Below are 26,102 nucleotides of genomic sequence, written 5' to 3' on the forward strand. Positions count from 1 at the left end.
ACGGAGGGGAGGCCTCTGGCGCTGGTCCTCCAGCGCCAGAGGCCTTCCCTCCTCGGCTACAGCCAGGGGAAAGGCCGGGCTCCGCTCCTGGAGGACTCCAGGAGCAGAGCCCGGCCTTTCCCCCGTCAGCCGTGGCGACGGAGGGGAGGCCTCTGGCGCTGGTCCTCCAGCGCCAGAGGCCTTCCCTCCTCGGCTACAGCCAGGGGAAAGGCTGGGCTCCGCTCCTGGAGGACTCCAGGAGCGGCGCCCGGCCTTTCCCCCGTCAGCTGTGGCGACGGAGGGGAGGCCTCTGGCGCTGGTCCTCCAGCGCCAGAGGCCTTCCCTCCGCGGCTACAGCCAGGGGAAAGGCCGGGCTCTGCTCCTGGAGTCCTCCAGGAGCAGCGCCCGACCTTTCCCCCGTCAGCCGTGGCGGCGCCGCAGCGAGGAGGAGGAGGAGGAGGCCGAGCGCCTGGGGCCTCTTCGGCCCCCACTCCGCCGGTGCCTGCACCTCGATGCAGGGGCCAAGTGGCGGACTGGAGACCAAGAGGCCTCCAGCCCACCCCCCAGCCCTTGCAGAGAGGTGCTGGCGGTGGCGGCGGCGAAGTGGGGGCTGAAGAGGCCTCTGGCGCTGGTGCTCCGCTGCCGCCGCCGCCGCCACCACAGAAGGGCCGGGTGGCAGGCTGGAGGCTTCTTGGCCTCCAAAACCCCCACCCGGCCTTCCCGGCTCCGGCTGAGGCGGTGGTGGCGGCGGCGGCAGCAGCAACGGGGCCCCCCGGCGACGAAAAGGTAAGTAAGGAGGGAGGGAGGGAGGGAGGGAGGGAGGGAAGGAAGGAAGGAAAGAGTTGGGGGGAGGAGAGGGGAGGGAGGGTAGTTGTCCCCAATGGCCATTGGGGACAACGGGACTTGAGCATACGCGGAATTTGGTATACGCGGGGGGGGGGTCCGGAACGGATCCCCCGCGTGTACCAAGGACGCACTGTATAATATTTTGCTACTCCATGCGTAGGGCTTCTGTATAGGGCTTCCCACAGGCATGTGGTCTGATCCTGCCTCTTATGAAATGGTCAAATGAAGCCAGTTTTTTAACTGTGTCATGCAAAACTATTAAAAAAACATTGAAAACTATCAGTTCACATCCAGTTTAAAAAACAATTTCCAATGATATATTTTTCCATAGCAAATTTACCACACCATCTTGTTTCTCTCTCTTTGTGTGTATGTATTCCTAACTCAAGGATGTCTTGATTAAATCAAGGAGTACATGTGTCAAGGTTAAACAAACATACACATGTTCAGCTGTTGATATAAGATGTATTAAGTATAGCGCTCTTTCAGCATGGGTCCTTTCACAAAGTGTTCTTTTAGGTATAGTCATTTTTTGTTAAATAAAAAGGCTAGAATATAGTATGGGGCATACATCAATGTAAGTGGACTTACATCTACAGGAAATAAAATTGAGCAATTTCGCAATGTCCATATTCAACAAGCAGCTGCTGTGATGTTATTACACAGGAGAACCAGTGAGGTGAGCAATGCAGATCAGGGCCAGTGTGCATTGGATGCTCCCAATGCCTATCAGGACACCAGCTAGGGAATGACAATGTTCATTGGTAGACCCTGATGCACACTAGGATGCTCTTGCTAGTGGCCTTGATATGCATCTTTGTCATTACTAGGAGGATTCCACAGAGCCTCTGCTATGTACCTAAGTATGCATAAAGTTATGCAGCATAGACCACAATATAGAGTCACAGCCAAGGAAAATATTTACTATTCCCTTTACATAATTACATATATCCCAGTAAAATAATCTCTATATAAAGCTTTGAATGCATTTGAATAAGACATTCAAGCCGAATGTGTTAAATAACATTAATGAGAGCATTGTAAAATTTTCCAAATCTACATTTTTCTGAAAAACCCACCTCACTGCTCACACTATTATATATACTGCTATGATTTCTCCTCTGTCCCAAGCCTGACGTTTTCGCAACATTATAAATCACAGCCACTATCTGTTTGCTTCTCTGTAAATCTTCAGGGCATGAACAGATGTGAGAACTAATTTCTGTCTCATTCAAAGCAATTAAGATTTTACATGCTCCAGTAAATTACAGTTTTTTAAATTACAAGGATGGAATGTCACCCAGGTGGGAAAAACTAGTATCCTATTTTACTTAAAGCATGCTGATGAAATAGCAGCACACTTTTAAAAAATGCCAAGCAGTCCCTGGAACACATAAAGAAAAAGTCCTTTGGCAAGCATTTCTTACATAAAGAACTGAACTACCTTTTATCATTTTGTTAGGGTACTGAAATCTACGTGAGCCAGTCTTGACTAGGGATTTTTCTGTATTCTCATGAACAATGAGAAACATTGTGTAACATTTCCTTTCAGAGAGCCAGTGTCCCAGGCTGTATAAAGTACTGCTTAATCTTGGGCAGACAAGGATAAACTGGGCTTTCATCCTTCTGAGCCCACCAACTGTGACAGACTAAACACCCGAAAACCCCTTCCCGATGTCATCAGAAGTTCCTTTTGTCAGTATGATATAGCATAATTCCTCTGATTATGAGACCTACTGTTCATTTAAACCACACCAAAAGGTTTGAAAATTGCAATTTTGAGTCCCAAAAGTCTCATTTGACATGGCTTTCATCTAGAAAACATAGGATGCTTTAAAGTGAATCAGTGATAACTTCATGTTCATGGGTAGAAAGCAAAACTACAAACATTATTACTGCAAGCATGCCTACAGTATAAACTACTTTTTTTACCTTTTGTTCCTTATGTTTAATAGCCACTGAACATAGGGAACCATGTCAATACTGAAGCCCAAAAACTCAAAATTAATGAAGTTGAGCATTAAAAATTCATCATGACGCAGCATCACTCTAAATAAAGACTGCCAGCTATGTACTACATTTAAGCTATGCCAGAACAGCAGCAGCAGGAATGCAGTTTTGCAGTGACATAAAACAGGCCCCTTCCATCTTACTTCCCCCAACGCTGCCTGATTTCAGAAAGAGTCCCTTCAGAGCACAGTTACCCAGCTGTTTGTTTGGATAAGGAGAAGCATGCCGTTTGGTGTGGATGCTCCCTTTGCACAGATGCTGTTCTGCCATATTAAACAGCAGAACATGCTTGGCAAAGCCAGACTCCTCACTGTAAATCTAAAAATGATCCTCTTCCATTTCCAACCCAAACTGGGAAGTGTTTGTCTATTGCATATGTCACTGCAGAAAACAAATCAGCCAAACATGGTCAGTGAAATGTCCGTGAAAAAAATGTTGTGAGACTATTCACTTAAACAAAGGGGAAAGAGAAATGGCTTGAATCCTACATGGGGAGATCTACTCATAGCTACATCTTCCAAGGCTATCTCCCAGCTATGTAAACAACACAGTCATTTCCATATTGTCACAGGTAGGGGGGGAATCAGTGTTGAGGCTGAGCTTGGGACAAGATTTTGGTTGTTGTGTAATTCTGACCTTCACGGTGACCAAAAAAAAAGTGAACTATGATGTTATCCATTGTCAGTGGAATTCACCAACAGGATTTGTGCTAAAATGTATAAAGTAGCTTCCAGCACCTTGCAAAATCTTTTTTTTTTTTTACTCCTTTCAAATACAGTAGGATATTGGCTTTCATGCTTGAGGGCCTTAATTTCATCAAATATTATCAAAGGGCATATCCAGACAGCTCCCATCACTACTGATCAAATGATCATCTGTGCCTCTCTTCCCTTAGCAGATTTTCTGAAGTAAGAAAAGAAGCAAAAGAAACTCTGGGGAAATGCTAAATGGAAGATATTAATTTTTGGATCCCCATAAAATGTCATGAATGTGACAGAACACTTCCACAACAAAAGCTCACTCCCATGGTCTTTGGACTGTATCCCAGGTATCCTCTCTGATACTGAGGAGAAGGAATGATCAAAGCAGAATTCCCCCTCCAACGTCAGAGACAGATCTTCAACCTCACAGGGGGAAATCCAAAGCTGAGTTTGTCCTTCCCAGCACTCTTTTGATCTTTTTGCAATTTCTTCCTCTCTGATACTGAGGCAAAGGAAAGATAACCAGATTACAGGCATGACATGTGGGAATCAGGGAAGATTTTGGATATGGTATGTCACACAAAGCCTTCTCGACCTTCTATCATGCCTACTATACAGAAAGATTTAGAAAAGCCTGAAAGTTCCCAATCCTTCTGAGAATTGACTGAGGATTTAAATAGTACTCAGGGTACCTTAATTGTAGTTCAGGGAATGTATACCCAGGTTTTTTAAGGCTTTAACCATATTGGAATAAACCTCAATAAACTGTATAACTGCACTGCTGAAACTGGGTTGTAAATGGCTGTGGCACTATGAGAAAGAAAAGTAACATCTACTCCACCTCCCACCCTGTGCACCCCATTCCCCAAACTAAACTGCACCCAGAAAGAAAGTTGGGAATAAAAAAACTTACATGGTGAGATAGATTAACCCCAAAGTGCCAAGACTCTGATCTGAATTGCAGGAACCTATGGGTTCACCTACCATTTTAAAACAACTACCCTACACGAGACCTGATCTCTCTATAGCCCTCATAGTCAGTTCAAGGGCTCTAATAAAAAGAATGGGGGTGGGGGACTAATTATACATAATACAGTTTTCATCTAGCAACTGTGGAGTTCAGCTGCAGTGAGGCCCGTACCTTGGATATCCACAACTTAGTCCTGCATCTAACTGGTCCAGGTTAGACAGGACAATATGGAGACAAAAATAACAAGTACTGTAATACATGTTTTGTCTTTATTTCTCTACAACATTTGGATTCATCTTTAATTGATTTTCAAATTATCAATTACTGTACTTCCCTTGAGTTTTGATAATATATCAATGGCTGTCATGTGATATTTTAGGATAAGTGCCTCATCACACAATATGCCCATTTCAACAGGTTCCATCACTTTCCCTGACTGAAACTGTTAGCTTGGAAAACAGCAGAGCTTAAAAAGTTGCTGCTTTGAATTGAAACTCCCAGAATCCCTTAGCCAATATGGTCATTTGGATTCTGGGAGCTATCATTCAGCATGGTAACTTTTGCCAGCTGTGAAAAATAGTTAATGCTATTAAATATCTTGGGCCTTTTTAATTATTGTTATCAGAGTTATTGACAGAAAAGGAATCCTATAAAACATTGCCCCTCTTTCCATTCCACTCTGTTAAATTACTAATGTTGTGGAGTCTGCCTTATTGAAATCAGTGGTATATTCCTGCATGAATATGCTGTTAGTGTAAACCCACCAAGAAAGATAAGGAGTTAAAAAAAAAAACACATTTCAAAACCCATGATGCAATTTTGCATGTATATGCAAATTTAGTGTATGCTATCTTTGTAACTATTGCCATGCAAGTTTAGTCTTGCTCAGTCCTAAAATGAAAAACACATGCCACGCAGGCTTCCCCTCAAAAGCTAGGTGGCCAGCTCTCTTGACTGTTTTCATTTCAGGAAGATCTGTTGATTGATTCTGCAGTGTTTTTCTAAAACCATTCCAGAAATGGCTAAAAGGAACTTTCCAGTTCATTTTACACAGTGTTCCTCTGTAACTGTCCTGCTACAATATCTACTATTTCCAGATGCCTATCCCATGTTGGTACAAAATGTCATGGTAGGAAATAGAAAAAGTCATTCTGCTGGAAAATTATCTCAGACTTTAGGCCTAATCTAATTCCTCTTCCCAGTCACATGCCAAAGATTGGTGAGGAACCAGGAACAGCAAAGTTGCTTCACACTAACTCTGGTACAATAGGGGAGTCATGATGAAGTAGGAGCAACTCAACAGCATGTGAGAACAACCAGCACTGTGGACTTTCCTCAGAAGTTGTTTGCCACCTTTTATCAGTTCAGCTCCTTTATCTCCTTTTTCTCTCTATAGAGCTCACATCTCATACAACCCATATTATATTTCCTACTGAATATTTCTGGTTTATAATTGTGTGTGTGTTGTGTGCCTTCAAGTCATTTCTGACTTACGTTGACCCTCAGGTGAATCTATCATAGGGTTTTCTTGGCAAGATTTGTTCAGAGGAGGTTTGCTGTTGCTTTCCCCTGAGGCTGAGAGCATGTGACTTGCCAGTGGGTTTCATTGTCAAGTGGGGATCGAACCCTGGTCTCCATGCTGAGTTGTGTCTACTCATCATTTAGTCCATCATGATGTAGAGAGTTCTTGTAGCACCTTTGAGACTAACTGAAAGAAAAAAGTTGACAGCATGAGCTTTCATAGACTTAAGTTTCTTAAGTCCTGCATCTGAGGAAGTAGACTTAATTCTACAAAAGCTCATGCTGCCAACTTCTTTCTTTTAGTTAATCTCAAAGGTGCTAAAAGATCTCACTACATACTGATTCTACAGACTAACACAGCAATATCTTTGAATTAGTCCATCATGGCTCATCTCATGTTTTTAAAATAAGTGACAGGTATAACTGTGCATACTAGTCACTTATTTTAAGAACATGAGATGAGCTATACTGAAATAGACAAACAATTATCTAGCTGAGCATCTTGTTCACACTCTAGTCAAAACGTTGCCCATTGGGAACCCTCCAGGAGGACATTGCTGGCAATGACATTGATGACATATGCACACATAACTGGGTATTATGTCTATGTATAAAGAAATTTTTGAGCAAGAAAATATTTCAAATGATTGCTGGAGTGGTCATGGTTGGCTAAAGTGTGTATACGTACTTTCACTGAGCTCTCTTCCACACACCTTTCCTTTCTTAAGTCAAACAGTGATGTCTCATGCAACTCTGATGTGCGTGCTTGTAGGGATGTGGTGGTTTAGTGGTTAAGACTGATGATCGGAACGTCAGAAGGTTGGCAGTTCAAGGCCCGGGTGCTGCATGATGGGGTGAGCTCCCATCACTAGTCCCAGCTTCTGCCAACCTAGCAGTTTGAAAGCATGCAAATGCAAGTAGATAGATAGGTACCACTTCTCTGCGGGGAGGTAACAGCGTATGGTGCAGTCATGCTGGCCACATGACCACTAGATCAGTCCTTGGACAATGCTGGCTCTTCGGCTTAGAAATGGGGATGAGCACCACCCCCTACTGTCAGTTACGACTAGACATTCATGTCAAGGGACTACCTTTACTTTACCTTTAGGGAAACAACATCATGTGGATTTGAACAATCACATGGATCTTTCCTGCTCGGAGAGCAGATGCTATTTAAGTGGGAGAGGCCATCTGGGCATAACATACCACAGCCTGATAACATTGTAGCTGCAAAGGATAACACAACATAGAAAGAGCTCCCATGACATATAATGTATATGCACAAAAGATGTCACATACAAGTGGAAGGAAAAATGCAGGACACATGGGATTTAGTCTGAATGGGCAGCATTATGATCATAGATTATCCTTCTTGCAGAAGATTCAGCATCACCATCTGCTGCTATGACTTTCTCATGTTGTTGTTGTTGTTGTGTGCTTTCAAGTCATTACCATCTTATGGCGACCCTAAGGTGAACCTATCATGGGGTTTTCTTTGCAAGATTTGTTCAGAGGAGGTTTGCTATTGCCTTGTCCTGAGGTTGAGAGGATGTGACTTGCCCAAGGTCTGTGCTGAATCACCAGATTGCAAGCTCTGAGATTCAAACAAGAGGTTCATGGTATGTTTGTGGGATTTTACTGTGTAGCCACTATGTGCACTAAGTATGCCCAGAAGTCTTACCTACTGGATATGTGCTCATGGTAAGCCCTGGATTTTTTTCAGCATGCACTTCTGGTGATAAGCCTACCAAAAATTGAATACCTGATGATTAAATGCTCAAACAAATACTGAAAATAACTATGCAACAAAAATTTGCTGGCTGAAAAAAGGAAGCTATTACAATAAATCCACTAAAAATTAATACCTTATTAATATTTTAAAAACAAAATTGTTTATGCCCAAATTTTCCAAGTGATTCAGAGACTTCTTAAAAATAGCTCAGGCATTCCCAAAAGATGCTGAAATGAGAGCCTGTCCAGTCTTCTTTTGTTTGTAAAGCAGCAATTACTGATCTAATGATATGGTTCAATTGCTCTTGGGCTCTTTGAAGCCTCTGGCTTGATTTCTTTCCTTAACAGTCTGGGTTCTAAATGTTTACAAAATGAAGTTTACTGCTTCCCAACTTCCAACAACAAAAAAGGGAACTTGTGAGCACTGGATAACAGCGAGAATTTAAAGAGGAACTTTTAAATCAGGAACACAGATTATACGCTGATAAACTCAAAAGAGCTTTGGACCAAAATGGTGAGTGGGCTCACAGTGACCTGGCAGATCTACATTGCTCATCTAGATAAAAGTCTTGGACTACAACCTTAAAAGAACAGAAGCGTCTTTACAGAAAAGAAATTCTTTGTGTACCTATCTCCAATGTCACAGTCTAGGAAATAGGAGAGTCATTCAACAATGGGTGTATGCCCCTGCTCCACAATGTAGGAATAAATTGAACATTAATCACAGACATTTAGTTTTTCAGGAAATCTTGCCCAATGATTTCATGAAGGAAATTGTTACTAAGGAATAACTAGCACTGCTGTCCATGGGAATTACTTCTAGTAAATACTCACAAGACTACCCTGTTGATAAAGCAGATCCTGTATATATTTTTTTCAATGCTCATACTGTGGCTCCTAACAAAACTTAAGATGACCAAGTTTAGGAAAAAAGCATACATTTCCAAAACAAATATATAAAGAACACAAAACCACATCTAGTTTGTGAAATATTTCACTTCACAGAAACAACCTTGAAAAACAGAATCTGTCAGCAAACTCAAACTCAATCCAAACATGAGGGAATGTTTTTATTGCCCTATTTGCTTACAGCCTTGCTGGCAGGCTCCTTGAACACTTGCTTAAGCGGTTTGCAAGACCAGAAATGGGGAAAAACCTATGCATCATTGCTGTGGCACGTCATCAGTTGAACACTGGCAACAATCCAGACAGAGCAATGCTGCCCTGACAAAGCTCTAATGAACTCAGTACACAGTCATTTCCAAGCTTACTCGTGCTCTACTCACAATACATTTTGTGAGAAGGTAACACTTAAAAATGGGATGGCTGTTTTCCATCTATAAAGAAAACTGCACTTAAAATGTAGGCTACTTGTGTTATGGGTAGGAAATCTGTAAAACCACCCTTAAGGTTTTTCATAAGCAAAGGGAAAGGATAGTTGTAAGAAATACAGTAGAAAAGGATAATTTTCAGGGCCATTTATAATGCCAAATCATGCTTTCACATCATGTGAATGAGGTTTTGATGATCCTCAAGTTAACCTCAATGTTTAAACACTTCAGCGACCCCATCTGCTCCAGCCTCTCAATATACTTCACAGTTCTTTCCTCTATTCCAGTTTGCCACTTTTTCCATACCAATAAACTATGGCTTATGGTACCCCTGCTTACTTTACACTGGAACCAAGATGACAACATCATTTCCAAATGCAAATTGTAGTTCACATGATACATCTAACTATAGTTTTATCTCAAACTAGGGAGATAAGTGTGCAGACTATGACTAATCAGAGAACATATAAGTCAGAAATACCTAAAGCCCTATCATTTTAGCATTAAAGTATTTACTGGCATCTTGTTCAGCAATTACAATATGGAGAGATGGACTTACAATATTGTTAACTGGTGGCAATTTGTGTGGTCATGAAGAATTGAAAATGATCTCCCTCCACCAAAATTTATTTTTTTAAAAATTACTTTTACAGCCTACAACACTCTGACCAAAATATTTCCAAAGTGCTGGAGATTGGGCCACTGGGAAATTGCTTTTGTGGTGTGCTCCTGGTCACATGTGTGTGTGTGTCTTGGAAGAGGCAATTGTGACTGTATGCTAAGGTGGTCTCTTCAGGTGACTGTTCTCAGGGCACACCCTGCAAACAGGAGTGCGCTACAGACATAATTTCTCTACACCCCAATCTCCAGCACCTCAGAAAAGCTTCAGGTGGTCACTGTCAGATTGTAAAGGTAGGTCAGAGGAGGCATCATCATTCACCCATCATAACTATAATGATGGAACTCTGGACCTTGACCACTGTATGGCACTGAATTTGAAACGGGTGAGATGGGGAGGGGGGAGGAAAAAACAAGAGTCAGACAGACCATTCAAAGGTATTAACACTGAGTGATTCCAGACAGCTTAGGGTGTCAGGCCTGCAAATTGGAAGATACTATTTTAAACAAATAACTTATACTACAGAGTAGGGTTCTCTTAACAGGCACAATCAATAATGGGAAAAGTCCAAATTCCTCAGTATTTTCCCCACATCTCATAATCAGATTTCCCCCCTATTCTAACTGAGCTGTTCAAAGATAACACATGCATTTCAATTTCCTGATCAGTGCAGCATAGATAGATGTTTCCCTTCTTATTCTGACAGATCATACAAGAGACAGAGAGTGTGCCAATAAAAAACAATTATCAATTTTCTTGCACTGATTCTGCACATGCCTTAATATCCCTCCCTGCTGGATGCTGAACTATTACGGAACATTTATATTCCCATTTCCATTGAAATATCAGATATAATTTAACTGGGCATCAGTCAGTTTTTATTTATATTGTATTTGTTTCCTGAGGTCAACTAGAACAGAAGTATAACTAGAAAAGCAAACTGCAGAGAGACTGTTTCCTTATCTACAGAATATAAGCATACTAAAAGGTGTTTTGTTAACTACTTTGTCATACCTACCTGCAATCCCTTGTAGCAATCCACAGACGTTAAAAATACTTTTCTTCATAATACTCTGTATGCACATGGTGAAGACAGATACAAATGCAACGGCACAGAGTATCACAATCCCCATGGCAAGGAAAATAGCAGTCGCTTGCCAGAACCCACTGGCAATCTCACTGAAGTTCTCTGCATAGGGGCCACAAAGTGTGTCAGGCATGGAAGACTGGATGTGTTGGATTCTGGTGCAACGTCCATAGATCCCTAAGGTTGGACGATATGGTTCCACTGAGCCTCCTGTCCTGTTGTCCACGTCCTCAGAACGCCCAGGTTTTGCCTTGCCGATCAGCCAATCAGCGCTCATGAAGGCTATAAGCTCAGCGAAAGCCACAACAATACTCAGGAGTGTCCACAGCATTGAGCGGCAGGTGACAATAACATGACACATATTGCTGTCCAGTGCTCGTGGCCACTGCAACTGAGAACCGGAAACCCAAGGTAAAAAGGAATTGTAAAACTCTCTTGTTCTTCTTCTCTCAAATCAGGGGAAGGGGAAAGACTTTGCTTCTGCTCCACTCCTCTCCAATACCAGAAATGGCATGTAATCTCAGTAGAAGTTAGACATGCAGTGTTTTGCAAGTGGTCCAGTCACTGATTCCAAACATTTGGTTTCTCTTTTTCTCTTCTTTGGTTGCAGAGTGCTGAAGTGTGTGTGTCTGTGTTAATATTCATACTGGCACATGACGTTCCAGCAGTGTGTGGGAGGCTTCACTGAGACTGCCTACTGGTTTGACATCACATACCTAAAAGAGGGAGAAGAAGAAGGGAACGGGGAGAGGGAGAGAATGTTAGTACTGTCGAAGGGGGGAAATGTTTAACACTGCACCCCCACAGTTTCTGAGAACAATCCAAGTTTTTAGCAAAGATCTAAATCAACATCTAATAGTTCTAACATGGGCTTGTCTGTTGGAGACTTTCCAACCTTTTAACCTCAGAAGGGTGATTAATCTTCTGCAGCAGTTCTGTACTTACAGTATTGGTTCCACACCATCCAACTCAGCAGTTGTTTGTCAAAAACTTTACAAGCTTTACAGAAACTCCAAGCACACCCTCCATTAAAATTCTCACTTAAAAAATTGCACATGAGTGGCTGCTGTCCATGATAACAAAGATGAAATAAAAGCAGCATAGGTTGCAACCCTAGCCAAAATTACCTAGGAGTAAGCACCACTAAAAGCAATGAGTCTTACTTTTGAAAAGACCTATCTGGAATTGCATTGCTATATGCATGCTTTGTCATTCACAATGGGTCAATTGGAAAGTCATTACATGTCTTTAACAGAATATTTTATTTAAACTCAACAACTGTTGGAATGGCTTACACAAATCCTGAAATACAAAAAGGAAAGCAGTACAAAAACGGATCAACAGCAAAGATAAAAGAAAATTAGCAAGATAAAATAACTTCACCATTCAGTTTAAAATCCTTGGAGTAAATAAAATGTTCTTAATCTGACACCAGAAAGATAAGCAATTCAATGCCAGGTTAGCTTCATAGGGAGGGAGAGCATTCCATAGGCAAGGGATACAATTGAAAATGCCACCTACCTAAATTCTCAAGATGAGGTAGTCTGGAGAAGGACCATAGAAGGTCATCTTAGCATTTGGACAGTTTCATGTAATTGTTGTGTACCTTCAAGTAATTTCCTATTTATGGTGACTCTAGCACGAACCTATCACTGGATTTTCTTGGCATGAGTTGTTAAGTGTCACTTTGCCTTTGCCTACCTCCAAGGCTAAGTGTGACTTACCCAAAGTCATGCAGTGAGTTTCCATGGCTGAGCAGAGATTTTAACCCTGGTCTCCAGACCTGTAGTCCAATACCCAAAACTACTACACAACCTTGGCTGTACTTCATGTGGTACAGAGCTTTGTCAGGATTGTGAAAGATACTTTCTTGACTCCAGCTCCCAGAACCCATGTGGATTCCAGATGTTATAGTCAAGAATGTGAGATCTCTGATTATGATACCTATTGGGTGGCATCCTGTTAGTAGGTTATGATGGCATAAGTCCAGCTTACACCATCTTGACCCACTTTTCTCATCATTGCAGAGGTGAGAATTCTGTTCTGACCATATAATGATCAAAATCCCCCCAAATCCACATTTTAAGCTCCCTCCCCATGACAGCCATTTCCACGTTGCTGGACAGCACGGAAGTGGCACAGATGCACCCATCTATTTTCCTTCAGCTGACACACTGTAACCTCATCTTCATCAGGAACTTCCTGAGCAGGCTTCAGGAAAAGCCTATTGCAGTTTACTCAGCTAAACAAAAGAAAATTGCTGAAAATGTGCTGCTCCCTGGCTGTCTAGTAACACAGCAATGGCTGACTTGGGGGAAGGGGCTGCGGCAGAATCAAGGTGAGTGTGTGGAGGTGTGGGGGAGTTGCATCAGGAGAACGATAATATCGCGGGCCGGATGTGTCTCATGATGTAGGATCTCAGCCATTATTTCAGAACTGTTTTAAATTGGAGGGGCTCAATTTTGGCAGGAAGGTTATTAAATTTGCCTACTTGAAGAAGGAGGGCTACTTACTTTCCCCATCCATTGGACATTCTCAAATATGAAGACTCTTACAAGCCCAAATGTAGTTAGATGTACCTTCCATGCATTGTGTAACTCAGGCCCGGTACAGACCGCCTAAAAAAGGCGATCTGCCGGCAACTTGTTTTGCTCCACGAGGAAGCCACAGCGGACAAACCGCGAGACTTCCTTGCGGAGCAAAAAGAACCCGCAAAAAACGGGTTCTTTTTGCGGCGCAATACTGACGTTGCAGTGTGCCAATGGTGCACTCACGACATCAGTATTGTGCCGTGATGTGCTGACGCTAAGCTTCCGTCACGTCAAAATGGCAGCACCCATCTGTACAGGGCGCCGCCATTTTGACGTACAGAATACATGCTAGGGTTGCAGGGCATCTGTAAGTGACGCCCCGAGGCAACCCTAGCACATCATCAAGATGTATGTCGAGGCCCGTCTGTAACAGGCCTTACTCCCTAGTAAGTGCATAGGATAGACTGCAGACATTCTTTATTATTCCTGGGAGGCCCAAGGATAATGGGTATTTTAACATTTCTTAATGCCTGATAATTTAGTATGCTTCTGACTGATAATTTCTGAGGAGGGTCAACTATGTATGAGTCTTGGTGGTCCAATTTTGCTAGATAATTTCAAGGAGGGCTCAGTCCCTCCTGGTCTAGTCTTGGGGGGAATTCAGCCGCCATCACCCCATTCCAATGTCTATGTACTCATGGGTTCATATGAAATTCTCAATTTTGTTGATACTGTAGCATGTGACCTGGTGCTCTTGAGCAAGCCTGAGAATGTTCTGAATGGAGTTGATGCAGTTTCATTACAGGAGCTAAGTTAAGATGCCACCTGGAAGCCATATGTTGAGTCTGAGCTCCTTGCATCAAGAATGGGTAAAAACACAATTAAATAAATAAGCTGTTGGGTGGCTCCTGCTACTTAACATGATACCACGTGGAGGCAGTTCTACACAAAAAAGTGTTGATGTGCAAGGGTGTCTGAGATGGAGCTAGTGAGCTTCTCCATGGCACTAAAAATACATCCATATCTGCATGATATACATGGCTTAGTGGATGGATGGTCACAGCCTGTACATAAGTAAGTGAATGTGAGAGTATCCATTAATATTATACTGGTTAACTGAAAGTAACATTTTATTAGAGATACAACTTCTTAATTTAAGAAAAGCAATAAATACGCCCCATCCTCCGGATATACTGAAAGACTGTTAAAGCAAAGAGCTAGTTCCGTTCACAATGTGACCTCTGGCAGAAATTAAAAGACACGCAGCATCATTGTCAGGCAGACTGATGGGCATGTGGTGAAAACACACCCTCTGTAAATAATAAAAGCTGAAAGATAACGTATCAGTTGCCAAAACAGCAAATCCTCTCAGCATGTTCTAGTTCAATAATAAACTGGAAGGAAGGAACAGCAATAGCAGTATCTTTTGCCTTTGCCTTGTTACAAAGGAGGTGAAGAGTTTAATAACAATGTTGGCTTAGGAAACAGAGAGTTAACTCCAACACTGCATTAGCCTACTTCCACTATCACAGTAGAACTATCTCCTTCCTGCAGCCCTCAGCAAAGCTCAAAAATCTGCCCTGGAGGATTTCCAGTCCAGAAGATTCAAGGGTACACTGGGGACTTAGCTTGACTTTTCTCCAGAAATTGTATTCAAGGAAGCTTACAGAAATGCTGACAGAATTCAGATATAGCTGTGTTAGTCTTTAAAATCAGTATCTAAAGAGATCTTGTAGAACTGAGTCTACATGCTCCATGCCCCTGAGGAAGTGCACTCAAATCTACGAAAGCTCATGCTACTAGCTTCTTTCCTTCATTCAACTAGTTCCAAAAGTGCTATAAGATCCCTTTGCACACCAAAAATGCTGACAAAACAACAAAACATTTAAATTCTGGCCCAACTAGTTAATGTTTTCAAATGTGGAGTTGTTGGGAACGGAAAGACTCTTATAGCTATTGAAAGTAGTTTGCAGTTAAAAGGAAATAAGTCACAAAACATATTAATTCCATGATGTGGAGTTAATGTGCTGAAACAGATATATAGGAGAAAGCAAGGTTCATATTTATTTTACAAGGTGTGGAGAACTGGAGATCATGTGAAAGCTGAAAGGAAAAGTCGTAAAAGGATGAATCACCTACCCCATGACAACAAAGTGATAGGAAGCAGGATGCCTGAAATATGAGACAGTAGCAAATGCCAATTTAACTGCTAGACTTTTCCTTAAGTCAAAGGTTTCAGGTGTGATTCAAACCCTATGTAGAGAGTACAGAGTACATAAGCTCTATACAGGTGCTAAAAGCAAGCTTGAAAAGATTACTTTTTAGAGTACACCTTGCAGAACTCCCCAACCAGCATGGCCAGTTATGGTCCAAAATTAATTTTCTCAATTTTGTTCAAAAGTTCTTGGCAGATGAGTGCACAGGTATTCCAGCACCTACATCCAATGTCCAACGGCAGAAGACACACACGGTTCAGCCATCCTGCTTCTGTGCCACAAGCATTGTAGGCAACTTCCTCCAGAGCTCCTGCAGGCCGAGGCAAAGAACCTGTAGGTTTCTCCATCTTCCAGTTGGACATCCTCTAGTCTAGCCCAAGCCCAAGCCAGCCCTTGTGCACATGTGCTTCCAGTAGCATCTAGGCATTCCCAAAGTCTGTCCTACTATTAGCCAAATAAAGTAACAACCTCAAATGGCAGATACTGCTTCTTTGTAATAAGATACAAATTGTTGTTCTTGATCTATGCCTTTGTTTCCAACCTATGGTGACCCTAAGGCAAACCTATCATTTGTTCAGAGTGGGTTTGCCTTTGCCTTCCTCTAAGGATGAGAGAGTGTGACTTGCCCAAGATCACTCAGAGGGCTTCCACTGCCAAGTGGAGATTGTAGTCCAACACTCAAACCATTACAACATGCTGGCCATCAAGATACAAATTAGTACAATAATAAAGCAAAACAGTGGAGTCCTTCAGAAGTGGAGAACCTTCACTTATGCAGATGGTCCCAGATACAATTCTTGGCACCTTCAATAGGCTTGGGGAAGCATCCTCCCCAAACCCAGGAGAACCACAGCCACAATAGAGACAATACAGACACTGTACACAATAGTATGCTTGTTGGACAAATGAACTGATTCAATATAAGCGTCTTATGTTCCCAGTACTGAACTGGCTCTACGTGCCATATTTAGAGTACACCCATTAAACCCAATAGCACTTGTTTCACTGAATCCAGTGATGTTTCTCTAAAAATAACTACGTCTGGAGCCAATTCAATACAGTGGGCCCTTGATATCCACTGGGGTTTGGTTTCAGGACACCCCCCCCCCCCATGGATACCAAAATCTCAAGTCCCATTAAATACAATAGCATAGTAAAATGGTATCCCTTATATAAAATGGCAAAATCAAAGTTTGCTTTTTGGAATTTCTATATTTTTAAAATATTTTTCAACCTGTGGATGCTTGAATCTGTGGATAAAAAAAAAAATCAGTGGATAAGGAAGGCTGACTGTATTAGTAAAGCAATCCTAGATATGTTTACTCAGAAATAAGCCCATATGAGCTCAACAGGATTTACACCCATCTAAGTGAGGATAGGGTTACTGACTAACAGTATAAAATCTACTTCCAGAACTGAATCACTGTAGCAATGATGCGGAGAAAACTAGCTAATTATTTTGTCTGCTTCAACCAGTGCGTAATCCATGGTATGATTTAACTCACTTCATCCCAGAGTATCTTATTTTTTTAATAACATGCCAGTTATAGACCATCTCAGGATATTACAGCACACTCCAACCTTCATTAGAGGTGTCCCTTTGATTAAAAGGATATATTTCCCATTTCACTCAAAATCCTACATATTTTTAAGGCTATCGATGTTGATGGTCACAGCTATTACATAATCAAAATACTGAGAGCAGTTGTTCTGGAAAGAGATTTATGTTTACATCTAGATAAATTATAAAAAGCATTTGTTTAATTAGGGCTAGAAAAATGTGTAATGCAATGCTTCCCCACCTTACCATTATCCATTTCTTTAATCATCAAAATCAAATTGGAGTAGAAGAGCCTGTGGAAGTTATTCAGTGATATCTCATTCAAAAAGAATTCAGAAATGGCAACAACTGCATAAAGCCATTAATGCCCAGGATTAACAATGTGTTGGATAGTTTATCCAATGTAAATTGAATTGCTTCATGTTATTCTTGTGCTGTTTCCTTTTAAAGGGTTTCAGTTTTTATGGTCAGGAACCAGGACTCCACTTATGAGCAAAAAGAGCAGTAATATTTTGCTAGAAGCAATGAGTTGTCAGTATTGCAAGTGGCATTATACTAAGTCAGAATAGGCCTCTCTTCTGCTATAGGCAGCCTCTCTCAGATGGCATTCTGCAGATGTGTTGGACTACCATTCCCATTGTCCACAGCCAACATGTTGGTTGGAATTATAGAATGGCAATAGTTTGGAAGAGGTTGTTATCAGATGTCAGGAAGGAGAATCCCAATTACATGACATATTTTAAAATTAGAGTTGTTGCCCACTAATGGGAAAAAGCTAATAAATCATACGATGACTAAAATAGAAGAGATTACACACACACACACACACACACAAACACACACAACATCTATAATTATAATCTAGAAAAGGAGAGCAAGAAAAAAGTATGATTACAAAATAAAATGGAGGTGTGAAAAAGGACTATATAGAAGGCAGGAACGTTTTGGAAGTACTAGAGAAGGAAAACATGTTTATATGATAATGTAAGAACTGTGAGAATTGCAAGAAATGTAATGTAAGAATTACAACAGTAAAACTTGTTTTTATTGTTTTTCTTTTTCTTTTAATAATATATATTTTTTTAAAATTGGAGTTGTTGAAGAGTCGAACCAAGTCTGTTTCTGAAATAAATCCTCTCCTTTAAAATGGTAATTTAACTTCTATTTCTAGCCAGAAGCCTACACAAAAGAAATACGCAATACTAGCATATTAGCAATGAATAGACTCATCCTATGTGCTGCAAACTGACTCATTAATATCACAAGCAAGATTAGTTGACAAGCCATTTCTTCTGTCATTGCTTTTCCACAAACATATCTGCAAGATCAGCACAACTGCATCTTGCCACTAATTTTTTGTTTTTATGTGGCTCTTCTCACTGCCATGACCTGTCTCAGCAATAACTGGTGAAATTTCAGATACTGTAAAGGGGAATCAGATTTCTACAGAACAGAAGCTTGGTTGCAGTGACCCACCATTCCATGAGAATCAGAATAATGCAACACCTTTTTATGAGTTAGGGACAAGGAATAAATCTCAAAGAACATCCGTTTAATTTACACTATTCTCCCCCCTACCACCACCATTAAGCAGAATCTAGCACAACCCTTTGATTAATTTTAGTGCACAGCACATGGATAGGTGAATATCTATGTATGAATAAGAATAGCAGGTCCTATTCTTAGGCTGTGTTTTTAGTATCCTTGTTGTTGTAGTTGTGTACTTCCAAGTCATTTCTGACTTATGATGACCCTAAGCTGAACCCATCACAGTGTTTTCTGGGACTGAGAATGTACAACTCTTCAAAGGTTATCCAGTAGGTTTCCATGGCTGTATGTGGAATCGAACCCTGATCGCCAGGGTCATAGTCCAATGTTCAAACCATACCACCACACTCTCTTTAGTATCATACAGGGTTTTTTTTAATTCTTATCCAAAGACTGGATTTGAATTTTGGCTAGTCATAGTTGGGGGGGGGGGTTGGAATTTCTTGCAAGTTAGTCTGATCAGTGATCCTGGAGATGTCCCTTGCAGCCCTTACTTTTACTGTAGGTACAGATTGTTTACTTAAGCCATGTGTGTTTATTTTATGCATGCTACCTGCTCAATTAAAAGAGATCCTTCTTTTAACATACACCTTGGTCATTCTTCTCCTTCTGCATTTAATGCATATATTGTTCAGGAGGGTATGTAGCTTGGTTGTCCGAAAAATCTTTGAGGTATGGACAATCTGGACTCAACTGTAAGTAAGATCTTGAGGCTTTCTGCAACTATGATTTCTGGTTTCTCTTGGGGGGTGGAGAAAGAAGAACAAGCCTGAAAGCATTAATATCACCACTCCTCTAAATTTCTCAGTGCAGCCTCTCTTGGTTTTTTTTAACTAATAAATCAACTTTAGAAAAGTGCATTTTGGCTCAGCTTAAATAAGCAGCTGAAGTGAGGGCCACACAGACAGCAGAAATGGGACCATGGGGGCGGAAGAGGGAAGAAAAGAAAGCAGCAGCTGCAGGCACCATCAGACCTTTTCTTCTCATGTTCAGTACAGTTTGCAATGAAATCATGCAGAGGAGTTTGTATTATCTTTTGTTTACCAAACAGAAGGTTAACATCTTGATGGCTACAATAAGAAAAGACCACTAGAGTCTTGGCACTGATTCCTTGAACTGTTCTTCATTACTGGATCTACCACATTGTGAGAATGCTTTGAGCAAATGAATAGCAGAGGTAGCAGCTATTTAGACAATGATAGTTTTTAATTATTGCCTTTTAAAGACACACTTATGAACTCATTATTTGTGCACACACAAAAAGAGGCTTCTAGTCAGCTTCACTCAGCTCTATTGAACTCTGCTTTTATACCACCACCACAACTGAGAAGTTTCTATTGCTCTTTCTATGCAGAAGAAGAGCAAAACAGATGAATTTAGCAGAAGCTGGTCAATCTGGGTGATGACTTCTATTTCCTGTCATATTTCAACATGATTCTAGGGTATTTCCCATCCATGTATAAATTTAAAAAAGAGTAGAAACAAACATCAATCAAAATTCTACCTCTCAACCTTTTCAAAATACATCTACCTCTGTGTAGCAGTGGATTACCAATGCATAACCTATGGCATGGTTCTTATTCAGTCAACACAGCCTCTCTAGGATGTACTGTGTACAGATCATAAAATTCAACCAAATGTATAAAATCCTATGGTCCAAGGGGTTACAGAATATGCTGGTCTTTCCTCTCCATGGACAGAGGTGAATGGGGAATAATGGGCAGCAGAAGTTCGCCTTGTTCAGGGGGCAGAAAGTTCCACCTTTGGGGCTGAAAAGGAGTATGGAACAGTATAAAAGAAAAACAACAAGATAATTTTCATTATATGAGTTTGTTACAAGGGCAGCTAAGGGTCTGAATCAATCATCCTTCTCAAAGAATGCCTACCCCAAAATCTTACTCCTACAGTGAGCAACACTAATGATTCCAGTGGAAAGAGGTCACATTGCCTTTTTTTCTATCATTTCTTCCAAGACTGAGGTTAAGTTCAGACAACTAGACTACAGAAGCAGCCACATGCTACCTACCCACTTAAACACTGGTTGTGAACTACATTTTTAACAAAGGTTATCTTCTAAACTAACAGAGAACCAAAGGGTCAGCAAAACTGCCCTCAATTATTTGGTACAAGCTCAGCATGAGCAAAGGGTTTTTAAATTCTCCCCTTGCTTGTGCAAACAGCAATGGGTTTTGCCAGCTGTTGCCTTACTATGTGCTTAACTCGCTTTTGTGCCTTCAAGTTGCCTGTTGATTTATGGTGACCCCAATAATTTCATAGTGTTTTCTTAGGCAAGGAATACTCAGAGGAGGTTTTGCCATTTTCTTCCTCTGAAATATATGGTACAACACCTGGTATATATTGGCTTCCAAGATCAGACACAGTCTGGTGCATTTACAGTAATTAACCCCCTTAAGTCATTTGTCTCCAGATAAAGAGCAGGGATAGAACCCACTTGGTCACTTACAAAATGGGTAACCACCATAGTTACACAGCTATACAGTCATTCCTGGCCCGGTCCCTCCACCCCCACTTACCAGGCAGTAGCCACTGTGATCAATGGGGTCCTGTTCCCCTATCACTCAGGAAGCAGCTGGTGTTCTCAACCCTTCCCACAAGTGATCTCCATTGCAACAGGGAGAAGCAGGGGCCCAATTCCCTCTTTTATCAGAGATTACTTGCACAAAGGATATGGGTGGGAGCTACTTCCCAAGCAACAAAAGACAAACTTTCTTTACTCCCAGCAGCTGCTGCCCCAAAAGTGAGGATTGGTGGACTTTCATGGCCCCTGCATATCCCCCTAACATAGGGATCGTGAATACAAAACAGCCACAGGTTACACATTCATAACTGCTCAAAAGGATTCTGACCCAGCACTTTCATTTCTTTATTTTCCCATTACAGGCACTAGCACCAGTCATTATGACTGTCAGGTCATCCTCCTTATGTACTTCAACTGTTGTTCCTGTTTGCCTACATGTCAGCTTGCATGGGAGAAAGCAGCTATGTGTGTAAGCAACAAGATCACAATTCTTGGAATGAGGAACTGCACAGGGATGACATGGGAAGTCTCTGGGGGCTGGACTCAACCCCTATGTAACCCCTCATTTGCTTGTTATGTGGTGTGGCATAACTGGGTATGGAAGTGGGTACCTGGATTATCAGACAAGGCAGATACATCCAGTGTTCCTGTTACCCTGCCTTTCCAGTGCTTATTATTTCTTTACATGGAAAGACTACCATTGTCTACACACAAATAGAAGTCCTTGAGGGTTATATTGAGCCCCTAGGTCACTTCACCTTGGATTCTTACGTGTGGATTCACAGGATGGTATGGAAGTAGTCATCATGGCAATGAAGTTAGGACCAATGTTCCTCTGCTTCCTTGGCTTACAGATGGCTGTTGTTTCTCAATATGGGAACAACATGGCAAAAACTGTCTTGATCAGTGGTCCCCAAACTATGCTCTTTAAGGGATTTTACACTTCAGTTCCCAGAATCCCAGACTATTGTCCAAAATGCCTGAGGCTTCTGGGAGCTGAAGTCCAAAATTTCATAAAGGGCACAGTTTGGAGACCATTGGTCTCTAGACTGAAACAGTTTCATGCTGTTCATGAGATGGATCAATGTCTTTCTAATGGTGGAATGGAAACATGTTACCTAAACTCTACTTATAATATGAAAAATGGAACATGGGAGAAATGAAACATGTTTTATGAGAAACAGCACAAAACATTAAGTATATCCATTATGATGCTAATCAATTTATGATTCATACCCATACAACTTTACTTCAACAGCATTTGACATTTTTGTCCTTTGGTGGTAAAATGGTCAAAGACTTCTAACATTTTTCAGCATCATCAAAGTTTCAATTTCCTGGACTGTGGATTTATTCCAATTACTCTTTGTTATTGCTTTTCAAATTCCTTAGGTCTATAGCCATAGCATTGTGTTTTGAAAACTTATTGAAGATTTTCTGTACTTTCAAAACTTATTGAACTTTATATATAGGGAAAAGAATGCAGACAGCATGGTATTTCTTGGTATCTCAAAAAAAAAAAAAAAAGGTGCAAGTCACAGGAAAGGAAAGCACATGCTACACAGAGCAACTTTGGCTACAAATACTGGGCTAACATAACTGTTCAGGAATTTATCAACTGGGAGGAAAATTAGGAATTTTACCTCTTTCGTTCCAGATGAAACCATTCCAGATGAAATCATTCAATGTTCAAGATTCCCCAATGAAATCCCCTTTCTTGTATGCCTGCATTATCTCTCCAGACAGCCAAACACTGATTCTCCTGTAATTAGGTCAGCCTTGGGATACCCTCCCACTGCTGTGTAACTGAACTCTAAAAGGAAAAAAATGGCCAAATGCTGGCTGGATCACTATGAGTTTTATACTGCACATTAACAGAAAGTGTTCCTTGGTAAAGATTACAGCATAAGCTATCAAGGGTTTCTTCTGAACCAGCCCATTCTACATAAATTGTTATACTGTTTAATACTGTCTTAAGGGGGGAGGGATAAAGTGTTTTTAATTGTTGTATTTTATATTTTACTGTTGTCAACCGCCCGGATTGGTTTCCCATAGGGCGGTATACAAATAATAATAATAATAATAATAATAATAATAATAATTATTATTATTATTATAAATTGCAATACAACTTCCTACTGACTGCATTCTTACCAGACCTTAGAATTATTTACAAACAGCTTGTTCCTTGTAATCAATTCCCTTTCTAACAACGCGTGTCTAACTATATTACATTATGATTGTTACTCAACATGATATAATTCCAGATGCTTTTAAGGTGTAACTGTGTTTGTTACTTTTATAAATATAGATATGCAGCCACATTTGATGTCAGAAAAGGAACATTATGTGATTGTTCTGGTCCTTACAATGAAATGTAAAAAAAAAAATAGCTCTCACAATTCACAGCCATCACGGCTACATTCGGGAAGTTATAACCCCATACTAACTTTCTCTGATCTTTATGAAAAACAGTAGCTGGAATCCTGTATGAGAGTTACATCTTTGTAAGTGCACTTACAAACACAGGCATTATAATTGGTGGATTTAATAATGTTCATATTCAGCAGAGGGCTACTGTTACACATAGCAAAGTTGGCAAAGTCCAATGCACACTGTGCAGCAATGTGGAGCTGCAGCAATGCATATCATTCCCTAATTTGCACTGGTCCCAATGCACATTGGACACTCTTCCCAATGTCCTGATATGCATCTTCGCAATTTATTAACAGGGATTCATAGCATCTCTGCTACTTAGCTAAGTATACATAAAGTTACATGAATTAAACAGTGATATAGAATTCCAGTGATTCTTCCCCCCAAAAAGCAACTACAAAACAACTGTGTTAAATACTTTTGAGAAATAAGAAACTATAGTTACATTTAAAACTGTATTTATTCTACACAATGACAACCCACTACTATTTGGGGGGTGGGGGTGGGGGGGACTAAAATTGTAACTTCTTAAAATAACTTTCCAAGCTCCCTTTTTTAGATGGTAAAGATACAGGAAAAGGACATGAGTCTATCTTTTTATGCAGTGACGCAAGCATTCAAGAGATATAGATCAGAAACCCAATACAAATTAGGTACTTATATTTCACTTAACTAAGCCAAATGACATCAAATACTTTAATCACGTATTCTTCCCCTGCCAACCCATACTTCTATCCCTTCCTTCTCCTGTTTGCCCTCATGTCTATGGACACTGACCTGTCATACCTGTTCTTTGAAAAGTGTCTAATTAAAGTATTACACAGAGGTAGTGTATATAATATTAGTCAATAATATTATTGTCAATAATGTAATATTAGTAACAGTAGTTGTAGCAGTGGTGTGTGGAGACCCATGCTGAATAGAAGATTTACTCACTTTATCCAGCTCCATCAGGACTAAGCCTGAAGGAAGGAGACTCCGCCCTCCATAACTGCCATCTGCCAGCCTGAGAAGGAGTTGGCCAGGCGAGTCCAGCTCCATCAGGACTAGCCTGGAAGAAGGAAGAGCCCTCCCTCCAATCCATCTGCCTTGGTCCAGGCCTTAGAGGGAGAGAAGAACCACTGGACCTCATCCCCTTTCCCTCCATCATTCCCTTGTCCTTTTGTTTCATGTCTTTTAGATTGTAAGCCTGAGGGCAGGGAACTGTCTGATTAAAAATAATATTGTAAGCCGCCCTGAGAGCCATTAGGGCTGAAGGGCGCGATAAAAATACCTAAATAAATAAATAAATAAATAAATCTAGAGCTGGCCTTGAAGACAGCTAGGATTTTCAACTATCTTATAATTTGTGAGTGGCTGCCTGACTGTTGAGTATAGGCTGATCCAAACACAAAGGGCATGATTATATAGTCAGCATTAGCAGTCTAGCTATCTGTTGATTGGAATATCCATGGATGGCCCTACCCCATTGTCGTCAACGGTGGCGCATGCACACAGCTGCACTGATGCAGCCACACGCACATCAGCTTCCATTCATGCTAATGACACTTGAAGTCCTGAATTTTTTGATATCTGCAGTGGAGCTTTGAATTGAGCCCCTGCCAATACAAAGCCACTTTGCTTATATACTATATAGGGAAAAAGTGCAACATTTTTATTATGGAATATTTTTATTATAGAAAAGTAATAAAAATTACATTTCTGAATCCCATTGTGGGAGAAAGATGGGATATAAATCCTGCAAAATAAATAAACACTTCTTAATTATTCTTCATTATTCTTAATTATTTCACAGGTTACTCATTTTGCTTTTAAAAGCTCTGAGCCATGTGGTTCCTAACAACTTGAGAAGACACCTTCAAGCTTTTGTTCCCTACCCCTCTATTTGCTTCTTCCAAACTCCTGTGCTAGAGACAAAACAATAAGATATGAACCACCACATCACAGATCAAAGTCAGAAGCATAAACAAGGAAGACAATCAAGAATGTTCTTACAGCCCTGGCAGCATCTGAGACATTTGCACATTGAGCATAAAGGCCTACATAAGGCTTTGAAGTTACCAATTATGGGCACCCTGTAACCACATTTAGCCAAATACAGTCACAAATCCCTCTGAAGATTTTCATGACACTGGTGGATGCATGCAAATGGGAAATCCTAGCCCCCAACGTGAAGGGCAAAGGATTATGAGAGTTGCAGTGTATTCTGAAAAGCTGCATGTTCCCCATCCTTGTTGCAAGAATAAAATTGAGCAGGGCCCCACATATGCTTTCTTGGAGTACATTAATTAAATGTAACACCTAAATTAAACAAACAGTATGGTTAACATTTTGCAGGCCAGCATGGTGTAGTGGTTTGAGAATTGGACTAGGACACTGGGAGACCAGAGTTCGAATCCTGCCTTGGCCACAGAAATCCCCTAGGTGATCTTGGGCAAGTCACCCTCTCTCTGCCTCAGAGGATGGCAATGGCAAA

At 40.9% G+C, this 26,102-nt stretch overlaps 1 protein-coding gene across 1 annotated transcript in view; it reads right to left on the bottom strand.

Moving 5' to 3' along the window:
• LHFPL2 (LHFPL tetraspan subfamily member 2) overlaps window positions 1–26,102 on the bottom strand; it is a 130,539-nt gene that overhangs the window by 5,751 nt on the left and 98,686 nt on the right. The window contains exon 3 of the mRNA XM_089494655.1: window positions 10,727–11,511. Coding sequence (XP_089350781.1) covers window positions 10,727–11,156 — 430 coding nt within the window. The 5' untranslated portion in view covers window positions 11,157–11,511. The remainder of the gene's footprint in view (window positions 1–10,726; window positions 11,512–26,102) is intronic.

Source organism: Sceloporus occidentalis, unplaced genomic scaffold (genome assembly GCF_023333645.1).
Source record: "Sceloporus occidentalis isolate IW3139 unplaced genomic scaffold, rSceOcc1.0.p SCAF_1, whole genome shotgun sequence".
NCBI classification, from domain to species: domain Eukaryota; kingdom Metazoa; phylum Chordata; class Lepidosauria; order Squamata; family Phrynosomatidae; genus Sceloporus; species Sceloporus occidentalis.